Here is a 21,303-nt window from a genome sequence, read left to right on the forward strand (position 1 = left end):
ATAATAATTTGGGTTTTTAATTATTATTTTCGTTTCTCTATATATATATTAATATCCCTGGCCCACTAGTATATATAATTGATAACAAGTGGTTTAAAAAAAATGGATCCCAAGGTAAATTCATGGTACGTACGTGGAGCTTATTTTGATCAAGAACCTGTCTCAGCTCATAGATCCCAAGGCAAATTCACCAAAGACAAAAGATAAGGTTATGCTTTGTGTTAATACACAAAAGAATCCAAATTCATGGACACAAATAATCCTACCTCATTTCCTTGCATAATATTTATTACCCACAAAATTATCATCAATCCATTAATATTCCCAGAACTATGATGAATCATGGAACATTAACCCAGTTCCTGAATCCCCGTATCTTACACAAGAAACCGCATACAAATTTATCTACAAACCCCAAACTCCACAAAACAACCCTTTTCAGTACGGCTCACAAAGTTGTAATTAATCTGCAGCAACAAATTACAATAGTAAAGGAAACCGAAGTTTCAAAGATGAAGGATGTAATAAACGTAAAGTTGAAAACTTTAGGAGGTTGTAAACTTGGGATTTCAAGGTATCCTGATTTTGAGTACGACGCCCAAGGGGGATCGGGCATTGGCAAAGCTACACCAGCACTACTTTCCGATGTCAATGGTGAAGTTTTTGTGGACTTCGACGTTGATTCGCTTTACATCCCCGCCGTGTCCACTGCCACCACTAAATTTTTGGGACTGCCGCTGCCGCCGTTTCTAAACATCGACATTGTTCCGGAGATGTTGAGTGGGAAAATCAACACAGAAACTGGCCAGGTACATAGATAATATATATGGAAAAATTGCTTTTTTGATCTGATAAATTTGTCATTTTGCGATTTCAGTTCTATATATTTTCAGATTTCAGTTTTAGTTCTCTATCTTTATTTTTTTGGCAATTTTAGTCCTTTTTCCGACGTGGCGCTGACGTGACACCAATTCAGTTCTTACGTAGAGCTGACGTGTATAGTGTCACGTAAGCATTTTTGAATAAAAATGATCGAAATTACCAAAAATCAAAACATGCAGGACTAAAACTGAAATGTAAAAACATATAGGACCAAAATCGTAAAATAACAAACATAAATGATTAAATTTGCAATTTTCCCTATATATAATATCTTATTTCATGTCCTATCTTATCTTAATAATAGGAGTGACATTCTCCGAACATCTCGTATAAAAAATATTGAGTATTTTTTTTCCCTAGTATAGAGTAAAATAACAAAAATTTAGAAATTTTGTTTAGGAAAAACTGAAAAATGCTTCATATTGAAATTTTGGTACGAAAAAGTTGGGCAAGCAAGCAAGCTGTACCTTGTTGAGTTGAGTCCATACGACGTACATGGATAAATTATATAGTGTTTGATATTTATTATGATTTCGTTCTCATAAGTGACAGATGTATATAGACCATTTAAGTGGGACAAATTATATGGTTCAAGGATATAAGGCATGTAGTAAAAGGCTAGCTAGCTAGGGGATCGATCGAGTTGATGTATATATATGATTATAAATTTATAATTAAATGAGTTAATTAATATATATATACATATATATAATTAACCAGGAGCTATAATGAATTATTTTATAGGTTGATTTGAGATTGAAAGGCAAGTTCTACTTCTCCATGGGGAGCATCTACAGAGCCGCGCCGCTTGTCGTGGACACGGTATTGACGTCGGAGGAAGCACGCGGAGATATGAGGGGAGGGAGAGGTGTGAGGCTGAATGAGCAAGGGTCGTGCACGCTTGTTGGCGTCGCGAGAGTCGACCCCATTGCCGACTTCTTCATGGATTCTTTTCTTGGCCTTCCTTCGGAATGCCTCGCAAGTATGCGAGCTACGATATCGTTTGAAAATACATAGTCGATAAAGGTGCCATATGTGCCCAAAATCTACTTATACATATATATATATATACCTCTTTAATTCATTTTAATTAACAACATTCTATGCTTCGTTTATCGTTAATGTTTAGTATTTCGTGTAGCAGATTTCGAGTGCGTTTGGTTACGAAAGCCAATCATAGAAACTCACCTATTTTTTTTAAAAAACTTATGCGTATGGTTACGAAAGCAGTTTTTTTTTAAAAAAAATTGTAAGTGCAAACAAGTGCTTTTTTAAAAGCCATAAAATGTGTTTTTTTGGCTTCTGCTTGAGTTTCTATTTAAAAAAATTTACTTTTTCAACATTTACTTAAACGCTAAAATCGCTTATATATTTTTTTAATAAAAGCATTTAAAAAATGCAAACTTATTTAAGTGTTTTTTAAGCCAATAAATTTTGTATCCAAACTGACTCATTTGTTCAGAACGCTTAAAATAAATTGCATGCCAGTCGATGATTCATAGTAATTTGCGATACAAGAAAATGAAGGGTTTGGTGGTGTAGGTATTAAAAAACATGAGAAAATTAAAATAGCAATTGATAGAAGGGATATAAGTGTCAAAATATAAAATATGAGGGAGGTTAGTGTAAAATATATAAAGTAGTGAAAGGAATACAAACAAAACCCTTACAAGTAGGGGTATAAGTGTCAAAATATAAAATATGAGGGAGGTTAGTGCAAAATATATGAAGTATTGGGACGTGTTATATATAAGGGCCATACAAATCAATGCTGGTTTCTTTTTATTAATCCGGTCCCTTCTATTGAGACATGGTTTGGGCCGAAGTCATTTAAATTTTAACATTCTTACATTAATGTAATAAATAAAAATTATTTTACAATTGGAAAAAAAAAATTATTTTACTAAAGTTTTTCATGTTAATTCAGTAAAAACATTTTTTCAATCAATTTAAAATATCTTTGCTCAAATAAATGTAACTATTCAAATATTTTATTTTATTTTTGTATAAAAAAGTCAAATTTTAAAAAAAACAAACATATTACATTCAATGAGTGATGTATAAGAAAAATATTAATATATTTTGACTAAATTCAAATCCATTTATATCATGTTTATCATTTATGCAGTGCTATATGTTAATTAAAATATATTTTAAGTTCACTCAATAATAATATTATATTGTTATTTAAAATTCATAATTTGATCATGGTTTCATTATTTACAATAAATTTGCAACCCAAAATTCATAGATTTAAAATTTTTATATCCAAAGTGCAACCTTTTTTAGACAAATAAAATAATATTATTTTTAATCCAAAAAATAATACTTTTCAAAATATAAATCAAATCAACGTGCCGTTTTATCAAAATGTACTCGTTGGACTCTTTGTTTCCCAGTCACCTCCAACTCTGTTTTCTCATCCCAAATTAGTCAGCATAATTAATTGATTAATCCCCTTGAATAAATTTTTTTAATCTGTTATCCCCAAACATGCCTCATCCTTCCCACATAAACCATAAACACAACTCCTTATCTTCTTCACTTTGGAAGGCAGAAGTAAGGAACCATAAGTGAACCAAGAAGAGCCCTTATCCAGAGCTTTGTTTGGCACAATTTGGAAACCCAAAGCCTCAGAATCCATGGCTGCAGCCTTATGCTGCAGATTCCACCCCAGAATCAAGAAACACAACCCCAAAAATGTCAAGATTTTCCCTTTCGTTTCTTGCACGATGCAGCCCACTCAGACCAATGTCAAGGTAACAAACATCTTGTCGACTGCCCACAATAATATCCCACCCCATTTTTCGGTTTTTTTTAAAAAAAGAAACTAAGGTTTTACATTTGATTTATTTGGGGGAAAATTTTTATGGGAAAGAGGTAATCATAAATGGAGCAGCCAAGGAAATTGGTAGAGCAGCTGTTGTTGCTATAACAAAAGCCAGAGGAATGGAAGTGGCTGGTGCTGTTGATTCCTACCTCATTGGAGAAGACATAGGAAAGGTTCTTCTATTTTTATTCCTCTTTATTCAATTATTTCTTTAGAATATTTTAAATTATTTTTTTTATTAGTCACGAGTAAACTTAAAAGTAATCTTCTTATATTTTTTTTTAATTCTGAAATATTTTTTTGGCAATTTTTAGGATTTGAAAAGGTGGAGACATGAATTATTGTAATTATAGGTGGTCGACTAATGAAATTTATTAAATCACATGAGTTTTACTGTTAAGAGCAGGCCTCCTATGATGTGATCAAAACAGGAATTAGGATTACGCATGAAAAGTAATATTTTTGACATAAAAAATTATAATGAATTCACCTCACTGTAAAGTTTTTGAATTTCCACTTTTTTTCCAATCATCTATGATGAAAATCCATTGTCATCGAAAATGATTTTTTTCTTACTTGGTGAGAATTGAGATGTGAATTTTATTTATCTAATCTATGATGATTTTAGATCTGTGACATGGAAGATGCATTGGAAATCCCAATAATGAATGATCTCACCATGGTCTTAGGTTCCATATCACAGGTACTATGCCATTTATATATAATTTTCTTTTAAAAAATGTAGTTTTCTATCGATATTTCAAGATATCTGATTCAAAAGATTTTTGAAAAATGTAAATGTTGTTATTATATCTTATTTGTTACTATTAAATTATGTGAATTTGATAGCTATGATGTAATCTAATGTTAATAATTTACTAAAAATAATATTAGTTAACTTTTATTTTTGGCAGTCAAAAGCACCAGCAGTGGTGGTGGATTTCACCGACCCTTCTACAGTTTATGAGAATGTCAAACAGGTGAAAATTGGTGTTGTAAATAATTTTTTGTATTCCAAATCAATATTAATTATTTTTTCTAATTGAGATTTTTTATTTTTTATTTATTAATAAAGTAGGCAACAGCATTTGGGATGAAGAGTGTGGTTTATGTTCCCAAAATTAAAATGGAGACAGTTTCGGCATTATCTGCCTTTTGTGAGAAAGCCAGCATGGTGAGCCAAGGGTGAGATTTCTCATCAAAAAATCATCTTTTGTATTTTTCAAGAAAATGAAAGTATATTGCTATTCTTAAATATAGAATTTTATCTTGTGTCTGTTTTCACGATATCGAATCGAGTCTTTGGAAAAGTTCATCATATGATATCAAACTCACATATTCAAAGGTTCTATAATATATACTTGGTGCTAACTATATTACATGATATTGGGATCTTGGATTTTTATTTCAAGAGACTAATGTCAACATTGTATCTTGCAAATGATTCCGAATCCTATCGATTTTGGAATTATTCATGAGCTGTTGTCTCTCTGCCTCACATAAGCTGGAGTTTCTGAAACAAAGTGATTCCAACAACTATAAAGGCGAACCTCAGAGCATATATATACATACACATTTGTGTTCAAGAAAGCATCCAAACATTGCCTTTTGCCCATCAAAATTTTTATTTAGTTGTCTTATGCTACACTTTTTTTATCAGATTTCTTAAACCAGATGATGTATGGGAAAAGTTCCTATGTGTTTAAATAATTTCATTACAACGACTCGATTCTAGGGCTGTTTGGTGGCTCCAACCCTTTCAATAGGATCTATACTGCTCCAGCAAGCTGCAATTTCTGCCTCTTTTCACTACAACAACGTGGAGATTGTTGAATCCAGATCAAATCCAGGGGTGAGGCAATTCGCTCTCTTACTTGTATATATATCATATGATTCTAATAATTATATAGCTATAAATCTGTGAAATCCAATCTACTTTCGTTGGCCGGGACAGGATTTTCCATCCCAGGATGCGATACAAATAGCAAACAACATCACAAACCTCGGTCATATGTACAATCGAGAAGACGTTTCAACAGACATTAAGGTACACACGCGACTAGAAATATTATGTCACAGTGTCTTTAGGAGAACTCATGCGTCTTGAAATAATTAACTTGTGTTAGGCAAGGGGTGAAGTTGTGGGAGAAGATGGGGTAAGAGTGCACAGCTTGATTCTTCCAGGTCTTCCATCCAGCACCTCCGTCTACTTTTCTAGGCCAGGCGAGGTGTGTTTTCCTTACCATCCTCACACACAGACCATCTAAAAGACCGATGATCAAAAGTGTTTCATCTGCTGCATATATAACATTACTTACTATTTAGCAGCGTTGTTATTAATGAAGTAACGAACATAGATTGCATATAATGGCGGTCGAGCTGTTGCACTGTGCCACTGCCTAGTACAATATGGTAGATATTTTCACACCATGTATGTGGCAGATTGAGCTGCTTAAAAACGATGTCTGTTGCAGGTTTACACCATCAAACACGACATCGTGGGCGTGCAATGTCTCATGCCAGGCCTTATTCTAGCCATTAGAAAAGTTGTCCGGCTAAAGGTGATCTATTTATTTTCCGAGAAACCCCGATTTTTGAATCCATTATGTTATTTTTGCTTGTGCTAAAAGAAGTGTTCCCTTTTACTTGGCAGAATCTGGTGTATGGTTTAGAGAAGCTTTTGTAGAAAGCCAAAGAATACACGAATCTATTGATTTATAATGTATGCTGACAATTTTGAGGCGAGTGTTTTTGGTGTCCCAAAACTCCCCATTTTGGATAAATTGTTGGAAACTAAACTGAATTTAGTTTTACTTTCTGACTTTTGCTTGAACATGTTCGGATGTTCCCAAGTTTTCAAATTCGTAAACACATCTTCTGTTGTAATGACTTAAATATCTCTCAGCACGAAAGAGACGTGAGTTCGATCCCACACGTGAAAATCCTCGTCCCAATTGTAATGAAATAAAAAATAAAAAAATCTTTTAATTTTTTTTTTTAAAAAAAAAAGGAAAGAAAGAAACTAGGTCGCATGCATAGACTTCCATCATAATTCATCCAATTCGTGGATGAGAGCAATTCAGTTCTACGGGTCACAATTTACAATTCAGTTCAGTTATTTACAATTTACAAGACAATACCACGATAGGAAAAAAATGAACCCAAACAAAAAAAAAGAAAAAGTACCTCTAAATTATTATTTTTTTTTGTCACTGGTAAAATATAGTAAATTTTGAATTGAGAATAAATTTATTAATATACTATTTGATAAAGTGTAAAGCAGTGTGATAATCATTGCTGCCACCAAAAAACGCTTTTAGCAGCAGGAGAATAATTACCTTTAAATTTTGTATACTTTTTATTAACCATTAATGAAATAATCAAATGTAGACTTACCGAGAAGATTCAACAAATGAATGATATTATTGGTTTCTCTTAAATAGTTCTTAAATTAATTTCTTGTAATTCATTATTAATAGAAAAAAAAATCTATTTTACAATAACTACACTAATGCATCGATATTTTTTTGAAAAATAAAATGTATCGATTTTTAAAGTAACTAACTTAGTCATTTTTAGTTAGGAGATGGAATTAGATAAATTTTCACCTCCCATTGCATTATAAACAAAAAAAAAAATATCATCCTGATATACCTCAATAAAGTGATCTTCTTGGATGAGCTAATTAGTCGCGCTAACAAAACTCCTCCAATAAATGATGATTTGTTGCTGACCTGAAACCACGAACAAGAGTGTTAAAGGGGGGGCCGGAAGGTGTTCCGGCGTATCCCCTCCGACGCTCAAGTCAGATGCTAGGATAGCGAAATATAGAGAGTGGTGTGTGTACACGAGTGAAAATTAGGATCCAAATAATGAAAGTGAACCTGGTATTTATAGGAGAGGACTCCGAATCTTACGCTTACCTTCCTTATCAGGAACCCGAGAATCCCGGGATTGCAATCCCGAATATATGGGCGGATATCTCGTCTGAATCTAGCTTGACCGTGAAAATATCGACATGTACATTTTATCCGAGCTGACCTGTCATCACTAAGACTCTATATTGCTGCTCCCCCGGGGGTCATATAAAAAGGGGTGAGTTAGTTATTACTGAACTCCTGAACTCGCCTTAAACATTGATCCTAACATCTTAGCTAGCTCACCAAGGTTGTCGAACCCATTTACTAAGCTAACTCCCTACTAATATTGGGGCTGAGCTGAGCCCCAAGCTCCCGAGCTGAGCTCCCGACCCGAGCTGGAAATTATGGTGGGGGAGCTTGGCCGAGCTCCGAGCTCCGAGCTCCCGAGCTGATCTCCCGACCCGAGCTGGGAATTATGGTGGGGGAGCTTGGCCGATCTCCGAGCTCCCGAGCTGATCTCCCGAACCGAGCGGGAATTATTGTGGGGAGCTTGGCCGAGCTCCGAGCTCCCGAGCTAAGCTCCTGAACCGGTTCTGGTTGATTAGGGATGTTCCTTTTATATTAGGGTCATTGATGAGCTGAGGTGGTTTCCTCCTCCGGGTATCACAAGTCCCTCCCATAAAAGTCGAATTGAGGTCAAAGACTCGAAATTCGTTTTTATTCTGAGATGACCCTAAAAGAATGCCGAGCTGAGATGCTCCGCCGAGCCCAGCTGTCACTCTGACAAGCACTAGGTGACGGTAACTTTTCCAAAGAATCTGAGCCGTACACCTGTCTAATTTCAACGGTTCGATTTAACCCGAGTTTTCTATAAATAGCTCATTGCTGTGAAAACTTCATTTTCACTTTCTTCACTTCCATAAATTCTCTCTCGAATTCCTTTTTCCAAGCTTCCTCGCTTTCTTACCTTTCTCCCAAGTTTCCGAGCTTCCTAAGTAAGTATTCCTTTCATGGCCACTTCTTCCCGAGCTCACTCTGGAAGCTCAGACGAAGTATTCCGTAAGGTGGATCAATTTGATTCCCTCGCTCTTACTCCCGTTGGAGAGCCTACAGGCCAGGACCCTACTCGCCCCTCGACCTCAGCTCAGGATGTTGACTCGGGCAATGACCCTGATGTCCCTGTGGCACCGTGGTTTGAGCTGTATCCTTCCGAGCTAGATGCTTTGGACGAGGACAAAATAATAGCTCTATCCCATGCTCCCAAGGAATATGAGTTCATTATTCCTGACCTTGATGACCGAGCTAACAATCCCTCAGAGGGATATTACACCTTTTATGTAGATCAATTAGAAGCTGGTCTTAGGTTTCCCCTGCCCCTCATCTTCCAGCAACTCAGCCGTTATTATGAGCTTCACTTAGGGCAGTTCACCCCTAACTCCTTCCGAACCTTGTACAGCTTTATAGTTCTCTTCAGAACATTAGGCTTTGAAGTAACTTTTTTTACTATCTGTAACTTTTTGCTCCCCAAACGCTCTGAGGAGGGCCCTTTTTACTTCTCTTGCCGACCTAATTGTAAATTTTTTAAGGGCTCTCCCAGTTCAAACAAAAACTAGAAAAACTCTTTCTTTTTTGTTCATCCCTCCGATGCCTGGGACATATGCTCAGCTTAGAGGGAAACTCTCCCCCTCCTGCCTGTTCCTGCCCCGGGCTTTCGACAGGGGGAGTTGTTTACTGGAGCCCTAAGGGCTATAGGGGGAAGGTGCTTCGATACTTCTGCCCTTCTGGCGGAAGATCTGCTCTGTCACCATGGGCTCAGCTCGGCCGATGTCTCGGTCCGAGGAAATTTAGGTATGGCCCTTCCCCGCCCTTGCTCTTTTTTTTTTTTTTTTTTTTACTGACCTCCTTTCTACTTGCTCAGAAAAAAGAGTCATGAATGCTGCAATGAAGAGGATGCTAGAGAAGAATAAGACACCAGCTCAGCCAAGGAGCAAGGCTGAAGCTACCTCGGGCAAATCCAAAGCTGCTTCGCCCCGCGCTGCTGCTGCCTCCGAGCCATCCTCTGCCCCTTCCAAAGGCTCTAAGAGGCGTGTTGTATCCAGCCCCCACCCCAAAATAGTAGAGCTGGATTAGGGAAAATCTACCATTCCCGAGGTAGTGCCTCTTCGGCAGTTCAGGTCGGAGAAGCCTCAAACCTCTGTGGTCCGATGCCGCTCCAATTTCTTTGACATGCACCATGATGAGCTTTGGATAGTGGGGGTAGGTCCTACCCCAGCAGTAGGATCAGTCCTTCGGGACATGCTTTCTCAAGCCGATGCTGACTTTGTGAAGAACCTTGGCTGGGCTGAGCTCCTACAGCGCTCCAACACCGCTTCCGCTGAGGTGATTTATACTCTATTTACTTTAAGCTCGGCACTTTATACTCAGCTCAAAATGATCTCTGTCCTATGCCAGGCTGCCGCACTGAACGCCGAGGTGTCCCTCCGAGCTTCCATTGCTCGGAAGCAACTCATCAAGAACACCAGGAGTTTTGATACTCATCTTGCTGAGCTGAACCAAGAGCTTGAGGTTCTAAATCTGGCTCATAACAAGGAGGTGGCCACTCTCCAAGCTCAAATGGAGGAGATGCGGATGGGCTTCTAGGCCGACCGGCTGAAGCAGTTGAATGACCTCCGAGTCTCCGAGGTGCAGAAGGAAGCCTTGCAGGGTGAACTTAAAGGTTCCCAGGATCAGCTTTCTCAAGCCCTCCAAGAGCTAGATCTATCCCAAACCGAGCTGGCCAAGGGAGCTGAAGGCTTCAAAGAAGGCTTTCTAAAGTCGGACGAGTTCATGGATGAGGTTGCTGTCCAAGCCTATGGCTACTTATCGAAAGGGTTCGAGGGCTGTACCCAGCAGTTCAGGGCGGCAGGTTACCCTCCTGAAGGGGTTCCTATAGATTTTCTGGATTTGGATGGGTTTTCCCTCTCCCTCACCTCAGGAGAGCCAGTTAAGGAAGGTGAGGGCGAGGCTGAGCAGGGTGAAGGGGAGGGAGAGAATGAGCATTGATTTTTGTTATGAGGGATGTAAACATTTAACTTCTCGCTTTACTATGCAAACTCATTTATTACATTGTTTCTCTTTTATTTATCTGAATTGACCTACAAATGGGAAATAAGAGCTGAGCTAAACTAACCCCCAAAGGTGTTAAGCTCAACTAACACCCAAAAATGTTGAGCTGAGCTGAGCTCCTTGAATGAAGATAAGATTAACATTTAAAAATAAACTAACACCCGGAGGCGTTGAACTGAGCTGAGCTCCCTAAGGGGAGCAAAGTGCTTATTTAAAAATAAACGAACACCGGGAGACGTTGAACTGAGCTGAGCTCCTTAAGGGGAGCAAAGTACTTATTTAAAAATAAACCAACACCCGGAGGTGTTGAACTGAGCTGAGCTCCTTAAGGGGAGCAAAGTACTTATTTAAAAATAAACCAACACCCGGAGGTGTTGAACTGAGCTGAGCTCCTTAAGGGGAGCAAAGTACTTATTTAAAAACAAACCAACACCCGGAAGTGTTGAACTGAGCTGAGCTCCCTAAGGGGAGCAAAGTACTTATTTAAAAATAAACCAACACCCGAAAATGTTGAACTGAGCTGAGCTCCCTAAGGGGAGCCAAGTACTTATTTAAAAACAAACCAACACCCGGAAGTGTTGAACTGAGCTGAGCTCCCTAAGGGGAGCAAAGTACTTATTTAAAAATAAACCAACACCCGAAGGTGTTGAACTGAGCTGAGCTCCCTAAGGGGAGCAAAGTAGTTATTTAAAAATAAACCAACACCCGGAGGTGTTGAACTGAGCTGAGCTCCGTAAGGGGAGCAAAGTACTTATTTAAAAATAAACCAACACCCGGAGGTGTTGAACTGAGCTGAGCTCCCTAAGGGGAGCAAAGTACTTATTTAAAAATAAACCAACACCCGAAAGTGTTGAACTGAGCTGAGCTCCCTAAGGGGAGCAAAGTACTTATTTAAAAATAAACCAACACCCGGAGGTGTTGAACTGAGCTGAGCTCTCTCAGGGGAGCAAAGTACTTATTTAAAAATAAACCAACACCCGGAGGCATTGGACTAAGCTGAGCTTCAGGAGCCGAGCTGAGCTCCCAGAGCCGAGATGAGTTGCCGTAGCCAAACTTCCGATCTGACCTGGCATATGTTCTCAGATCGCCTAAATGGGCTCCCGAGCTCCCGAGCTCCCAAACCAAATTGCCCTGACTCCCAGCTCATCTAAATGAGAGCAATGTGAAGTGACTCCTCATAATTACCAAGTGTGTGTTTAATTAACCTGCTAACACTATTTGTACTTGAGTATCTAAAATGGGCTAAGGGCTGAAATCAAAGTGCTGTAACTGAGCTAAGCCCAAAAATCAGGGTCGAGGTGACGTGACTAAGGTAGGGAGCTGAACCAAAGTCGGGCCTAAGAGGCGTGACTAAGATAGTAAGCTGAGCCAAAGTCAGGGGCCTAAGAGGCGTGACTAAGGCGATGAGCTGAACCAAAGTCAGGGGCCTAAGAGGCGTGATTAAGGCGATGAGCTGAGCCAAAGTCAGGGACCTAAGAGGCGTGACTAAGGCGATGAGCTGAACCAAAGTCAGGGGCCTAAGAGGCATGACTAAGGGGATGAGCTGAGCCAAAGTCAGGGGCCTAAGAGGCATGACTAAGGCGATGAGCTGAACCAAAGTCAGGGGCCTAAGAGGCGTGACTAAGGTGATGAGCTGAACCAAAGTCAGGAGCCTAAGAGGCGTGACTAAGGTGATGAGCTGAGTCACATTTACATCAATATTTCCGAAAAAGTAACTGCTCATAGATAAAAATAGAATGTAACTTGCATGAATTACAACTTAAAGGAAAATTGTACTTGCAACATTAAAAATAATATTTTCGTAAATTGTAAGCGCTCCAAGGCCTCTTCATCATCTTTCCCTTTAAATCTTCCAGGTAGTAAGCATCCGAACTGAGCCTCATCACCACCTTGTACGGTCCTTCCCACTTAGGGTCGAGCTTCCCTACAGCCACCTCCTGAACTCTCCTGAGCACCAAATCTCCTACCTAAAAACCCTTCCTGCGCACCCGACGATTATAGGACCGAGCTATCCTGTTCTTGTATGCCTCCATTCTGATAGCAGTAGCTTCTCTCTTTTCATACAAAAAGTCTAGGTCTTCCATTCTCCTTTCTCCATTTTTCTCATCATAGAAAATGATCCGAGCCGACTCTTCTCCAATTTCTGCTGGCAGGACGGCCTCATTTCCGTACACCATACTAAATGGAGTCTCTCCAGTCCCAATTTTTGGTGTGATACGATATGACCATAACACACTAGGAAGCTTTTCCACCCAATTTTCCTGGGTTTTTCCTAAGCGCGTCTTCAAGCTTTGCACCAAAGACCTATTAGTCACCTCCACCTGACCATTACTCTGAGGATAATGGACAGATGTGAAGTGTTGCTGAATTTTCATTTCTTTACACCAAGCTTGCACTCGAGCCCCTTGAAACTGTCTCCCATTATCAGAAATAAGCTTCATGGGTACTCCAAATCTGCATACTATATTCTTCCATAGAAATTTCAGCACTTCCCCTTCAGTAATTCGAGCCAAGGCCTCCGCCTCCACCCACTTAGAGAAGTAATCAATAGCGACCAACAAGAATTTCTTCTGAGCTGGAGCTGGAGGAAAAGGACCCACAATATCCATTCCCCACTGATCGAAAGGACATGCTGCCATAATTCCTTTCTTTAACGCTGTTGGCTGATGCTGAAGTCTGCTATGTCGCTGACAACTGTCACAAGAAGTCACCAAAGCTATGGCACCTTTTAAAATAGTAGGCCAAAAATATCCTGCTAAGAGAACCTTACGGGATAGAGAATAAGACCCCAAGTGATTGCCACAACACCCCTCGTGTATCTCTTTCAGGACATAATGAGCTTCCTTAGGGCCTAAACACTTGAGAAGAGGTCCAGAAAATGACCTCTTATAAAGAACTCCCTCCACCACCACAAAGCGGAGACTCCTCTGCTTCAACCGATATGCTTTCTTTGGATCTTTTGGTAACTCGCCCTTCTCCATGTATTCCAAGAGCTCTCTTCTCCAGTCACTCTCTTCCTGAGCTAATGGTGTGAGCTCAGTAGAAGGTGTTAATTCCACTTGCACGACTACGTCTCTGTTCTTCCAGTTATGAAGTGAGCTAGCCATCTTGGCAAGATAATCTGCTTTTTCATTGCTCTCTCTTGGAATTTGTTCAAACATTACCTCATCAAAGAGACCCCGAGCTTCCTCTATCGCCCTCATGTATTCCTTCAACTTCTCATTTTTCACTTCATACGTTCCATTAACCTGCTGAGCTACTAACTGTGAATCAGAGTAGAGATGCACCCGAGCTGCCCCAGCTTGCTTAGCTACTCGGAGGCCGAATAACACAGCCTCATACTCTGCCTCGTTATTAGAAGCTCGAAAATCCAACCTAACTGCCAATCTGATCTCATCTCCACGAGGAGAGATCAAAAACACCCCCACTCCACATCCTTCATTATTAGAAGAGCCATCAACATATACTTTCCACAAATCTTCTGCTTCCACATGTCTCGTTTTGGCCAGAAAATCTGCCAACGCCTGAGCCTTAATGGCTGACCTTGGTTCATACTGGATTTCATACTCACTGAGCTCCGTAGTCCATTTCACCAATCTTCCCGAAATATCAACTCGAGTCAATATCCTCCCAATAGGGCTGTTGGTCAGTACCACAATAGGATGTGATAGAAAGTAAGATCTGAGCTTCCTTGTTGTCATAACCAAGGCCAACGCCAGCTTTTCCACCTCCGAATACCGGAGTTCTGCACCCTTAAGGGCATGTGAAAAGAAATAGATAGGGTGTTGAGCTGCTCCCTCCTACCTAATAAGTACTGAGCTGACTGCCCCTTCCAAAGCTGATAAATAGATGTACAATGGTTCACCAAGAATTGCCTTAGCCAACACAGGGAGTTCAGCTAAATAGCTTTTTAGGTCATCAAATGCCTTCCCGCATTCATCATCCCATTCAAATTTCTTGGCTTTAAGAAGCACTTTGAAGAAAGGTAGACTTCTATGAGCTGATCTTGATATAAATCGAAACAAGGCTGCTATCCTTCCTGCCAACCTCTGAACTTCTTGCAGATTACGAGGAGCAGACATGGATCGGATAGCCTGCACCTTCTCAGGATTGGGCTCTATCCCCCTCTCAGTAACCATGTACCCCAAAAACTTACCTCCCCTAACTCCAAATACACACTTCTCCGGATTAAGTTTCACCTGATAAGCTCTTAAAGTTGAGAAAGTCTCCTCAAGGTCGGCCAACAATCTCACATCATCCTGAGACTTCACCAGAATATCATCCACATAAACTTCCACATTTCTGCCAATTTGGGAGGCGAACACTCTGTCCATGAGCCTTTGATAAGTGGCCCCTGCATTCTTCAAACCAAAAGACATCACTCTGTAACAAAAAGTTCCATGAGAGGTAGTAAAACTTACTTTGTCCTAATCTTCCTCCGCCAAAGGAATTTGGTGATACCCTTGATATGCATCCATGAAGCATAAGTACTGATGACCTATCGTAGAGTCAACCAAGTGATCGATTCGAGGCAGTGGATAACAATCTTTGGGGCATGCCTTATTCAAGTCTCTGAAATCGACACACATCCTCCACTTGCCTGAGCTCTTAGGGACCAAGACCACATTTGATAACCAAGTAGGGAACTGCACTTCCCTAATGTGTCCTGCCTCAAGGAGCTCATCCACTTTTTTTTTTAATAACCTTATCCTTTTCTGGTCCAAAGTGTCTCTTTTTCTGTTTTATCGGCCTCACTCCCGCAAGAGTGTTGAGTCGATGAACCATAATTTCCGCACTAACCCCTTTGAGCTCTGACACAGACCAAGCAAAAACATCCTTGTTCTTCTTCAAGCAGTCAACCAATCTTTGCTTCACTGATGGGACGAGATCAGCAACTAATTTAACAATCTGAGCCCCCGGGCTTAATTCCACCTTCTCATTACCTTCTTCAGACATCAGAAGCACCTTCTGACCAAACACCCTCGATGTCCGACCTACTGAAACCATTCCTACTTCCCTCCTCTTCTTCTTTGCATCAATCTTCACTTCATTCACATAACACAGCCGAGCTGCCTTCTGATCACCCCGAACAACCCCCACTTCTCTTCCACTTGGGAACTTCAACTTCTGATGATAGGTGGATGTCACGGCTCAGAAATCACTCAGGGAAGGGCGCCCCAATATTCCATTGAAAGAGGACGGTGCATCCACCACGGTGAAGCAAGTCATTTTGGTTACTCTCTGCTCTCCATTTCCAAGAGATAATGGGAGCACTATTTGTCCCAACGATTGCAAAGCATGACCCGTGAACCCATACAACTCTGTGGTGATTGGGTCCAACTCAAATCCTTCCAACTTCATTTGATCAAGGGTTTCTTTGAAGATAATGTTTACTGAGCTACCAGTATCAACAAAGATGTGAGCCACATCATAATTGGCTATGGTCAAGGTGACCAATAAGGGATCATTATGAGGTACCACCACATCTTTTAAATCTTCCATTCCAAAACTAATGTTCGGATCAGCAGGACAGCTAAGCTGAGAATTTACCTCAAAATTTTCCAATATGCGCCCGTGAGCTTTGCGAGCCCTTCCTGAATCCCCATCTGTAGTGCCTCCTGAAATCATATTGATCATGCCCCTATGAGGGTGATTTGCAATTTGCTCAACCCTATCTTCCTGACCATTTCGTGAAGCTCTTCTTTGATGATCAGGTTGGTTTCCCGTTACTTCATTTCCCTGATCCCTCCATTGAGGAGCTCGGCCTTGGCGAGGAGGATTTGCCCTCCGAGTCAGCTCAGCCCTGAGTCGAGCATCCTCAGAAATAATTCTCTGCACCTCCTCGCCTAGCCTCTGGCAGTCATTAGTGATATGTCCATACTCCTGATGAAAGTCGCAAAACTTGTCGGATGGCGGTAACCGCGGGCCTTTCTCAGCATTTCGAGGCCTCACAAGCGCTCGCCTATGGCTGTTTGCACCGTTTGAGTGATGAACTGGCTGAGATGATCTACAGTTATGTCCGCCACATTTCCTCCTCCCCTCCCCTCCCTCTTCCTCTTCCTCTTCCCGCCATATCTACGTCTTAGCTTAAATTTCCCACAGACGGCGCCAATTGATATACCTCAATAAAGTGGTCTTCTTGGATGAGCTAATTAGCCGCGCTAACAAAACTCCTCCAATAAATGATGACCTGTTGCTGACCTGAAACCATGAACAAGAGTATTAAAGGGGGGGGCCGGAAGGTGTTTCGGCGTATCCCCTCCGACGCTCAAGTCAGATGCTAGGATAGCGAAATATAGAGAGTGGTGTATGTACACGAGTGAAAATTAGGATCCAAATAATGAAAGTGAACCTGGTATTTATAGGAGAAGAGTCCGAATCTTACGCTTACCTTCCTTATCAGGAACTCGAGAATCCCGGGATTGCAATCCCGAATATATAGGCGGATATCTCGTCTGAATCTAGCTTGACCGTGAAAATATCGACATGTACATTTTATCCGAGCTGACCTGTCATCACTAAGACTCTATATTGCTGCTCCCCCGGGGGTCATATAAAAAGGGGTGAGTGAGTTATTACTGAACTCCTGAACTCGCCCTAAACATTGATCCTAACATCTTAGCTAGCTCACCAAGGTTGTCGAACCCATTTACTAAGCTAACTCCCTACTAATATTGGGGCTGAGCTGAGCCCCAAGCTCCCGAGCTAAGCTCCCGACCCGAGCTGGAAATTATGGTGGGGGAGCTTGGCCGAGCTCCGAGCTCCGAGCTCCCGAGCTGATCTCCCGACCCGAGCTGGGAATTATGGTGGGGGAGCTTGGCCGAGCTCCGAGCTCCCGAGCTGATCTCCCGACCCGAGCTGGGAATTATTGTGGGGAGATTGGCCGAGCTCCGAGCTCCCGAGCTGAGCTCCTGAACCGGTTCTGGTTGATTAGGGATGTTCCTTTTATATTAGGGTCATAGATGAGCTGAGGTGGTTTTCTCCTCCGGGTATCACATCCTATTTCTTCCAAAACAAATTATTATAATAATAATATATTTTAATAACCAATTTATTATCTACTTATAATAATCTTCCATATTTATAATATCAAATTCGAAAAATGATTAAAATATTAATTTACTCATCAATATGATATAATTTATTTATATACGTGGATTTTCGAGTTCGTAGATGACTAGTAGTCTATGAAATTCTATAGAGCATTAATAAATTTAACTTCATTGTCTTCATTAAAAAATGATAATGAATATTTTAACAAAGATGAGGGACTTTTGGAATATTTCACCTTCCCGATTAAAATTACAAAGATTGACCCGCTATATGTAGTTTTTTTTTCCTAAAATTTTAATTAAGTTTCTGTATAGCATTTACATAAGGGTTAATTACCAATCACTCCCTAAACCACTTTATAACTTATTTATAAATCCCTACATAAATAAAACTTACTTTCAACTCCCTGGAGAGAGAAATTTTTGTTTTTAAATACCAATTTTACCCTTATCTTTAAAAAAATGAGAGAATGGATAATAAAAACAAAACTAATCCAAATAGTATATATATAAAAATTCAAATTAAAATCAAAGAACTTAAACCATATCATATACATGCTTATGTTGATACAGGAGCAAGTATGTGTTTAGAAAGCAAGCATATACTTCCAAATCATTATTGAAAGAAATATGATAAAGGATTAAAAGTTCGAATAGGAGATCATGCTTAATACAGTAGCAGAAAAATTAAAAATAGAAATAGAAGAAACAAAATTTGTAATACCCATTATATATCAAATAGAATCAGGAATGGACATTATAATAGGAAATAATTTTTTAAGAGAATATCTTCCCTTTACACAATTTGAAGATCACATAACTTTAAACAAAAGATCATCCATGATTTACATTCCCAAAATAGAACAGCATTTGGCGTAGGAAATGAAGGATTTACAAAGAATTTTCATAAACGAAATACAAATCCAATAGAACTAAAAATAAAAAATATTTTAACGATTAATCCTGAAAAATAAATCATGAGAAAATTTCATGATATATGTTCTGAAAATCCTCAGGACAAAATTAAGAAAAGAAAACAATTTATTGCTTCAATAAAACTCAAAGACCCTAATATCACAATCCGTGAAGCACCAAGAAGATGTAACATGAATGATGTAAAAATATTTGAAAAAGAAGTTCAAGAATTATTAAAACTTAAGATAATCATCCCTAGTAAAAGTCCACACTTTTCATCAGCCTTTTATGTCAGTAAGAAATATACTGATAAGAAAAGAATGGTAATTGATTATCGAAAGATGAATAAAGCAACAATTATGGATGGATATTATATCCCAAATAAGAATGATTTACTATCTTATATAGGAGAAATGAAATATTTTTCCAGTTTAGATTGTAAATCAGGATTCTGGCAAATTCAACTAGAACCACAAACACAATTACTTACAGCATTCAGTTGTCCAAAAGGACAGTATCAATGGACTGTATTACCTTTCGAACTTAAACAAGCACCAGGTATCTTTCAAAGATATATGGATGAATCTTTTAAATCATATATAGATTTTTGTTGTGTTTATATAGATGACATATTAATTTATTCAAAAACACTAGATCAACATTATAAAGATCTCATGACAGTTTTAGATATTTGTCATAAAGATGGAATTATACTTTCTGAAAAGAAAGCACAATTATTCAAAACAAAAATAAATTATTTAGGATTACAAATAGAAGATGGAAAACATTGTTTATAACCGCATATACTTAAGAAAATTCATGATTTTCCTAGTGAAATCAAGGATAAAGATCAATTAAGAAGATTTTTAGGATTATTAACTTATTCTGGAAATTACATTAAGAAACTTGCAGAAATCAGAAAACCTCTTCAGGTAAAACTTAAACAGGACTATAAGTGGAAATGGTCGAAAGAAGATACTAATTACATAGACACTATTAAAAAGAAAATAATTAGTAATCTTCCTGAATTATATTTTCCTTCAAATAAAGATATAATAATAATTGAAACAGACGCTTCAGATGAATACTGGGGAGCATGTTTAAAAGCTTATACTGGAGAAATGAATTTAGAAGAACTTACTAAAACAGCTACTAGAAATAATGAAGAATTATGCAACTATACATCAGGAACTTTTCAAGGTGCACAATTAAATTATCATTCGAATGAAAAAGAATTATTATCTTTAATATTCACAATTAGAACTTATGAAATTTATCTTATTTCTAAACCGTTTTTAGTAAGAACAGATAATATGAATTTAACATATTTCAAAACAAGGAAAATATCAAGAAATGCAGGGAGAAATGCAGCAAGGCTAATAAGATGGCAATTGGAATTGAACCATTATCAGTTCGAGATCCAACATGTCAAAGGAACGGATAATTCATTACCTGATGCATTAACCAGAGACCTTCATCCAAACTATACTATCCGTAGTAACGGAATAACAAAGGAGATCCTAAGTGATCCAAAAAATGACTGTGAGTCATCCGAACATGCCTCAGAAAGCATGGGGAATATAAATTGATGAAATGAGATTTATATTCAGAAACATGAATTATTTTATGACTTTCAGTCATCCGAACATGCCTCAGAAAGCATGGAAAATATAAATTAATGAAATGAGATTTATATTCAGAAACATAAATTACTCTTTGAGTAAAATAATCAATTTAAGATTGATTCAATTCTTGCAAAAGAATTTATAAATGCAATGATACGCATAATAAAACTATCCGAATTACTCACGAAAAGAGTTATTTTACTAACCATTATATATATAAATATGTTTTCTTGTGCAGAGTATAATCAAGATGGAACAACTAAGTCAATTAAAGGAACAATTGATTGAATTGCAGGAAAAAATTCAAATTCTTCAACTAAAAAAAAGGAATTTGAGTAGAAAAATTCAAAGGACAGAAGAAAAGATGATAACTTCGTCATCATCATCATCACCAAGAACACCAATCAAAATGGCAACTCCATTTGACAAAATAATGGAGATAAAAGAGAAACAGTCAGTGGTCACAGCCAACACTGACAAAGAAAAAGAAAAGAAAAAAGAACCGGTGGACACAGCCAGCACCGAGAAAAATAAAAAAGAGGAAAGGACGTTTAAAAGTGCCCTTGAAAAGAAAGAAAGAAAGATGGTCAATCTGCGACCACAAAAACCAATTTTTGAAAAAACAAATTTTTCAGAAAAACTCAAGACTGAATTCTTTGAAACACTAAACTATTTGAGAATAGCCAAACCATCTGCAGGATCTTGGCTACAAACTAAAGTGAAGTTTGAGTATCTCTCTCTTCTTAAAGTTTCTTACAATCTGGTTCATACAAGACGTATGAAAACTATCAGAAACTAAGAAACATAAAATCAGAAACAAAATAAGCCTTATGGCTAATAACTAAACAAGCAGGGCGTAAGGAGGATAAGGTTGGAAACCAATCATTGAATATTCATGGTTAAGAGTAAACCTGAAGATCCATAGAGCAAGTACCAGTTGATCAAGGGAAAGCAAGGATTTGGTCTCTGCTCAAAACCAAGATTCATTCAAACAAGGTAACCTTCCTAAACCTCCTACAGCCCTTAATTCAAAG

At 38.6% G+C, this 21,303-nt stretch overlaps 2 protein-coding genes across 2 annotated transcripts; both read left to right on the forward strand.

Annotated features, from left to right (window-relative positions):
- The first annotated feature begins 281 nt into the window (after positions 1-281).
- LOC140872328 (uncharacterized) lies at positions 282-1,931 on the forward strand. The gene is made up of 2 exons (XM_073275149.1): positions 282-809; positions 1,627-1,931. The coding sequence occupies exons 1-2, from the start codon at positions 333-335 to the stop codon at positions 1,897-1,899; spliced, it is 750 nt and encodes a 249-aa protein (XP_073131250.1). The 5' UTR covers positions 282-332; the 3' UTR covers positions 1,900-1,931.
- Positions 1,932-3,360: 1,429 nt separating this feature from the next.
- Positions 3,361-6,563, forward strand: LOC140872077 (dihydrodipicolinate reductase-like protein CRR1, chloroplastic). The gene is made up of 10 exons (XM_073274809.1): positions 3,361-3,641; positions 3,763-3,885; positions 4,341-4,415; positions 4,627-4,692; positions 4,791-4,886; positions 5,448-5,564; positions 5,667-5,759; positions 5,839-5,940; positions 6,187-6,273; positions 6,366-6,563. The coding sequence occupies exons 1-10, from the start codon at positions 3,525-3,527 to the stop codon at positions 6,396-6,398; spliced, it is 909 nt and encodes a 302-aa protein (XP_073130910.1). The 5' UTR covers positions 3,361-3,524; the 3' UTR covers positions 6,399-6,563.
- The last annotated feature ends 14,740 nt before the right edge of the window (positions 6,564-21,303 follow it).

The sequence above is a fragment of the Henckelia pumila genome, unplaced genomic scaffold (genome assembly GCF_033568475.1).
Source record: "Henckelia pumila isolate YLH828 unplaced genomic scaffold, ASM3356847v2 CTG_461:::fragment_3, whole genome shotgun sequence".
Classification (NCBI taxonomy): domain Eukaryota; kingdom Viridiplantae; phylum Streptophyta; class Magnoliopsida; order Lamiales; family Gesneriaceae; genus Henckelia; species Henckelia pumila.